Raw genomic sequence first — 5225 nt, 5'->3', positions numbered from 1 at the left:
CTGAGAGAGCAGGCGGGGGATAGGGCCTAGTGGGAGTCCCCCCATGGTCCCCTCCCCCACCCCCTACTTACCAGCTCCGAGTCTGGCTCCAGCTCCCTGCTGCAGCAGGCAGGGGCTGGCCGAATTGTCAAAGCTCTCCAAACCAAATCTTTTCCAAATTAATTTGGAGAGCTTGAATCAATTTGGACCTTTTAATTGGTCCCCTGATTCGATTCGGATTTGGAGATTCAGCCACTGATTTGGGCCAAATCTCCTCCGAATCGAATCAGCACTCAAAGCTTCACACAGCCCTACTGTAAGTTTTTCCAAGAAGCCAAAGTTTGTTCAAGTCATTTTAAATATGGCTTAAAAACAGTTTTAGCATGTATTTAACAGTGCTTGCTTAGTCAGCCAGGACAAAGCAAAACCAATTGTCTAATACTTTCCCTAATACTGCCTAGATAAAATGAGTTCTGCCCTGCCTATAATGACCAGAAAAAATAACAGTGTACCCTTAATGCCAGAAATGACTTCTAAATACATATTGCTTAAAAGCAGTCTGAAACTAAATGGTAAAACACAAGTATAGAAAGGACTCCAGTAAACATTAAGGGCTCTAGGCAGGAAATGCGAGAAAGCTGGGAGACAAAAGCAGTTTATTTTGCCCAGTAATAATACTAGAATCTCTCATTCACTGGCAAGAGAAATAAAAGTTTTCCAGTCTATTACTTATTTCTTTCAGGACTAACTTGAGGGAAAAAAGAAATTATCTGCCATGACAATAGCTCTGAATGTCATGGCAGATCTTATCAAAGATAAGATGACCCTGAGTAATGATGACAATGATCATACCCAATCAGTAAGTGGACAATATAACCAGGTTAGTGCAAGTTTCTGAAGTATGTCAGGTATCCAGGTTGTAGCCGTATTGGTCTAGAGGAAAAGGCAATCAGGACTCATAGTAGAGATGATCCCTTTTATTAGACCAACAAGATTTTTGCAAAAAAAATTTCTTTAATTGCAAGCTTTTGGGCACAAACACCTTTCATCAGGCATGATGAAGCTATGAACTGACTGCCCATCTATTAACTTCTCTGTGAAATCCTATGAAACATGAACATTCATTTCTACCCAAAAGAACTTTTGCAATCTTTTCTCCAATGCCTGATGAAGGGTGTGCCCCTGAAAGCTTGCAATTAAAGAACATTTTTTGCAAAAATCTTGTTGGTCTAATAAAAGAGATCATCTCTGCTACAAGTCCTGATTGCCTGAAGTTTGCCAGCCATCTAGTTTCCCAAAATTATTTATTAAAAAAAAATATTTCCTAGCTTAACAGAAAAACTGTAACTACTGAAACAAATAGGACTAAGCAGTTCTGAAGACCAAATGCCATGTATCTTAAGAGTGGAAGATACTCATTATGTGAAGGATAGTTGTTAAATTTTTGAGTTCACAGACTGTAAGATTAGAGCATACTACATAATTACAGCATTCTGGAATACCACCGAATTCCAGAATTTAATATATTAACTCTTTCCACCAAGTTATAATCCAGCAAAAAAATGCTGCCTAAGTATAATGCACAATGCAGGTTTAGATAAAGGTATATGGCCATGTAAATATAAAATGCCAATATGCTGAACTGGTGTCCGTTCCTTACCTGTATGCCTTAAGTGCTTTAGTGTCACATTATCAACAGGGAAAAAGCTCAGAATAGCACCATACTCCGGACACATATTTGCTATTGTAGTTCGGTCGGCTATAGACAGCTGGGAAACTCCAGTTCCAAAAAACTCAACAAATTTTCCAGCTATCCCTGCTTGCCTGAGTTGCTGTTTGAAAGAAAACACAATAACAATCTGAGATAGGAGGAGACAGTGGCAGAGGAACATTAGGTATAACACTTCAAAATTAAGAACAATTACAAACTTTTTTATAAAGCCAAATAGAGCAGAAAACCTCATTGACTTAAATCACATTGATAAAAATGTCTTAAAATCTTCACACCTCAACAACCCCCTCTCATTCTACTGCTCAGTTCTGCAGAATCAGTTCAAATATAATTTTTAAGAAACACTTCTGAAAAACTCAAGAAAGCATAAGTAATATGAATTTTAATTCAACAGCAAAAGCATGAGCAATTTGGAGAACTGTAATGTTGCAATCTGTACTGTAACGTGGGAAAAGTCTAATTAGAATTCTATTCCCAGTCTCATGTTCCCCAGGCTGTTCCTCCTTCCCCCCTTCCTCCTCCCAAATGTGAATACAGTGAAATTTTAGAACGTGATGACCATGAAAATAATAGCATAACTGTTTTTAGAGAAGAGGTAAAGAAAAAGTATGGTTATTGCTTAGAATGAGCTATTTACTGCACAAATTTTTTAAGTAAAACATTCACCTGGAAAAAAGAAATAGTTAAGCAGTAACAGTAGTACAGGGGTGGGCAAAATGCGGCCTGGGGGCCAGAGTCTATCCAGCCAGCGGGGCCCCTAAAAAATTTAGAAAATTAACGTTAATCTGCCCTCAGCTGCCTGTCGTGCGGTCCTCAATGGCTTGCCAAAACTCAGTAAGCTGCCCTCTGCCCAAAATAATTGCCCACCCCTGAAGTAGTGACTGACATGAGACTTACTCTTTTATCCAAAATGATCCCCTCAATCAGATGAATATTCACTGTACCAAAATTCACCTCGCTGACATGATTCACCTGTGACTACAAAACCCAGGAGCGCAGCTTGAGAGAGGGCATCATCCTCCTCTCATTACACCAGCATAATTCTGACTTTAGTAAACTACCCCCAATTTCCTCCAGTATAAACAACAGAAGAATCAAGCCCAAAATTATGCAGGAATATTTTAGAGTCCAGGTGATGGATGGGTTTTGAATGAATGAACTTCCATAAATGGTAGAGCACTATAATAAGCTATACAGACCAGGGTGCCACACCTGTTTGCCCTGAGAGCCAAAGGAGTGGTGTCCAACCCAGAATGCATTGGGGGACGGAGGAGGGAGTCAGGCCCAGCCCCAACCCAGCCACTTGGGGCTTGAGAATTTAGCTGCTGGAGAGGAATGGCAGTATGAACTGTCATTGCTCCCCCACTACCAAATTTCCTGACCTATGAGCCCCATGGGTCAAATGCCATGGCTCCATGGGCAGGATGTGGCCCATAGGCCATGCGTTAAGCACCCCAGCAATAAAACTTCAATTCACTGAAAGGATAATTTGCTGTTATGGTTTGCCAATACTGTTCCAATTTCCTGGCAGTGGCCTCTCCCGTAATCTCACCCCTCAACGATGTAATCCTGATAACTGGTTACTATTGGATACTTCACCATTATTTGCAGCCTCTTAGAGGAGCCAATTAAGCCAAGTTTGCTTATTTGAAAAAGTATTATAAACACAGTTACATATGTAAAGCCTGCATGTGGCTAAAAGGAAAATGAAAAGTAGGTAGTTTTGTATTTAGGAATCGTTATCTATAACAGGGGTTTTCAACCTTTTTTAAGGAGTATACCCCTCCTGGGCACACTTCTGGTGGAGCGGGGGGAGGGAAAGGTAGCAGCAACCGGGCACAGAGGGCAGGGGGGAAGATAGCAATGGCCAGACATGGAGCAGGGGGCTTGCACATGGCAGTGTGGGGTGGTGGATGGTGACAGCCCCATCCCTCCCGACATCCAAGCTTCCCCCTCCCCACATGTGCAGCCGGTGCCTCTGCCACCCACAGAAGGGAGCTGCTGCCCTGCCCTCCCTCTCCCCCTGCCCTGTTCCCGAGAGGCAGCAGCACAGGGTGGTGGATGGCGGTGCTCTGTCCCCACATACTCGCGCATACCCCCTAGCTGCTTTCCAAGTACCCCCAGTTGACAATCCCTGATCTATAGCTGTGCCTGAAAGAGACATGTTTAATGATGTACCTATGTTGAGCCTGCCAGCATTTGTTTCACTGCCCCAGTAATTATTCATTAACCAAATCATCTTGGTATGAAAACAGAATGCTTTGTTACCTTTGTAATGCTTAGGACCACATCAATGGATGTAGCAAGTGGGCTGGCAGAGCCTGTCAGCTCACACCCAACCACCTCAGGCAAAGTGAAAGTAACTGGCATTCCCAGCATAACTGCTTCTGTTTCAATACCACCAACACCTAGGGGGAGAAATTAAGTTATTTCTATCATGCTAATTAACTAACACAAACATTTTAAAGCAAATATTAGAGTCTAATCAAATGCCTCCTGATGTAGGTTATAATAATCTGCACTCCATTAGAGAATACATGCATCTTATATTTATTTTAAAAAAAAGTAAAGAAAAGATGATAAAGGAGATGGGCCTTTAAAAAAAACCCAACCAAACAACACACACACACACACACACACCCCACCACTCAAACGATCACATTTTAATTTGACTGGGCTAGTGTCTCAAACCCAGGTCTGATCTTATAGGATAAACGTATATTTACCTGAACTTCACACTGCACATCAATTTAAAAGAAACAGTATTTATCAGAATGCTGTATTTTTTCCTTACATTTCTCAAAATTTAATAAACCATTTATTCCTGGTGAAGTGTTAGCCTGAAGTTTCCTTTGTCTAAAGAATAAGCATATCACTTACAACAGTCATGGAAGCTTCTTCACATTATGCCAATATGCAACTGACCACAGTAACACAAACCCTTTTCTTTTTTGGGTCTAAGGATGCCATAAGAGAACATATCTATATGTCACATAAGTATTTATATCATCATAATGTTGGAACTCAAACTGATCATGCCTTATGGAATCTTTCTAGCTAATTTTAGGAGACTTGGAAATAGATAACTAATAGTATATGAGATCATTATTTGTATGTCACTTCATTCTCCCTTTAGAAGCATTTCCCCCTAAACATAATTTCAGGATCCAAAATGCTGTCAAACTTGAGACAGCATAATATCCTATATGAAAAATATATTCAATAGTAAAACATTTCCTTTCACATAGTAAGAATATAGTAAATGAAATTAATATCCAGTATAACTTACCCCATCCCAGGATCCCCAAGCCATTTACCATAGTTGTGTGAGAATCTGTGCCAACTACACTGTCTGGATATAGGAAGTCTTTATGCTGAACAACAATTTTTGACAAATATTCCAAGTTCACTTGATGTGCCATTCCAGTTCCAGGTGGAATTACAGAAACGTTCCTAAAAACCTTTGAACTCCACTAGAATTATTCAATAGGAAAAAAAAAAAAAAAAAAAAAAA

The 5225-nt window shown here is 40.3% G+C and overlaps 1 protein-coding gene across 1 annotated transcript in view; it reads right to left on the bottom strand.

Moving 5' to 3' along the window:
- The window catches only part of IREB2 (iron responsive element binding protein 2), a 40202-nt gene that overhangs the window by 19327 nt on the left and 15650 nt on the right, over positions 1-5225 (bottom strand). Inside the window, exons 7-9 of the mRNA XM_019504404.1 lie at positions 5001-5184; positions 3980-4119; positions 1640-1811 (exon numbers count right to left, since the gene is read on the bottom strand). Coding sequence (XP_019359949.1) covers positions 1640-1811; positions 3980-4119; positions 5001-5184 — 496 coding nt within the window. The remainder of the gene's footprint in view (positions 1-1639; positions 1812-3979; positions 4120-5000; positions 5185-5225) is intronic.

The sequence above is a fragment of the Gavialis gangeticus genome, unplaced genomic scaffold, assembly GCF_001723915.1.
Source record: "Gavialis gangeticus isolate Ggan-Ray unplaced genomic scaffold, GavGan_comp1, whole genome shotgun sequence".
Classification (NCBI taxonomy): domain Eukaryota; kingdom Metazoa; phylum Chordata; order Crocodylia; family Gavialidae; genus Gavialis; species Gavialis gangeticus.
This window is presented reverse-complemented; position numbering and strand designations above follow the sequence as displayed.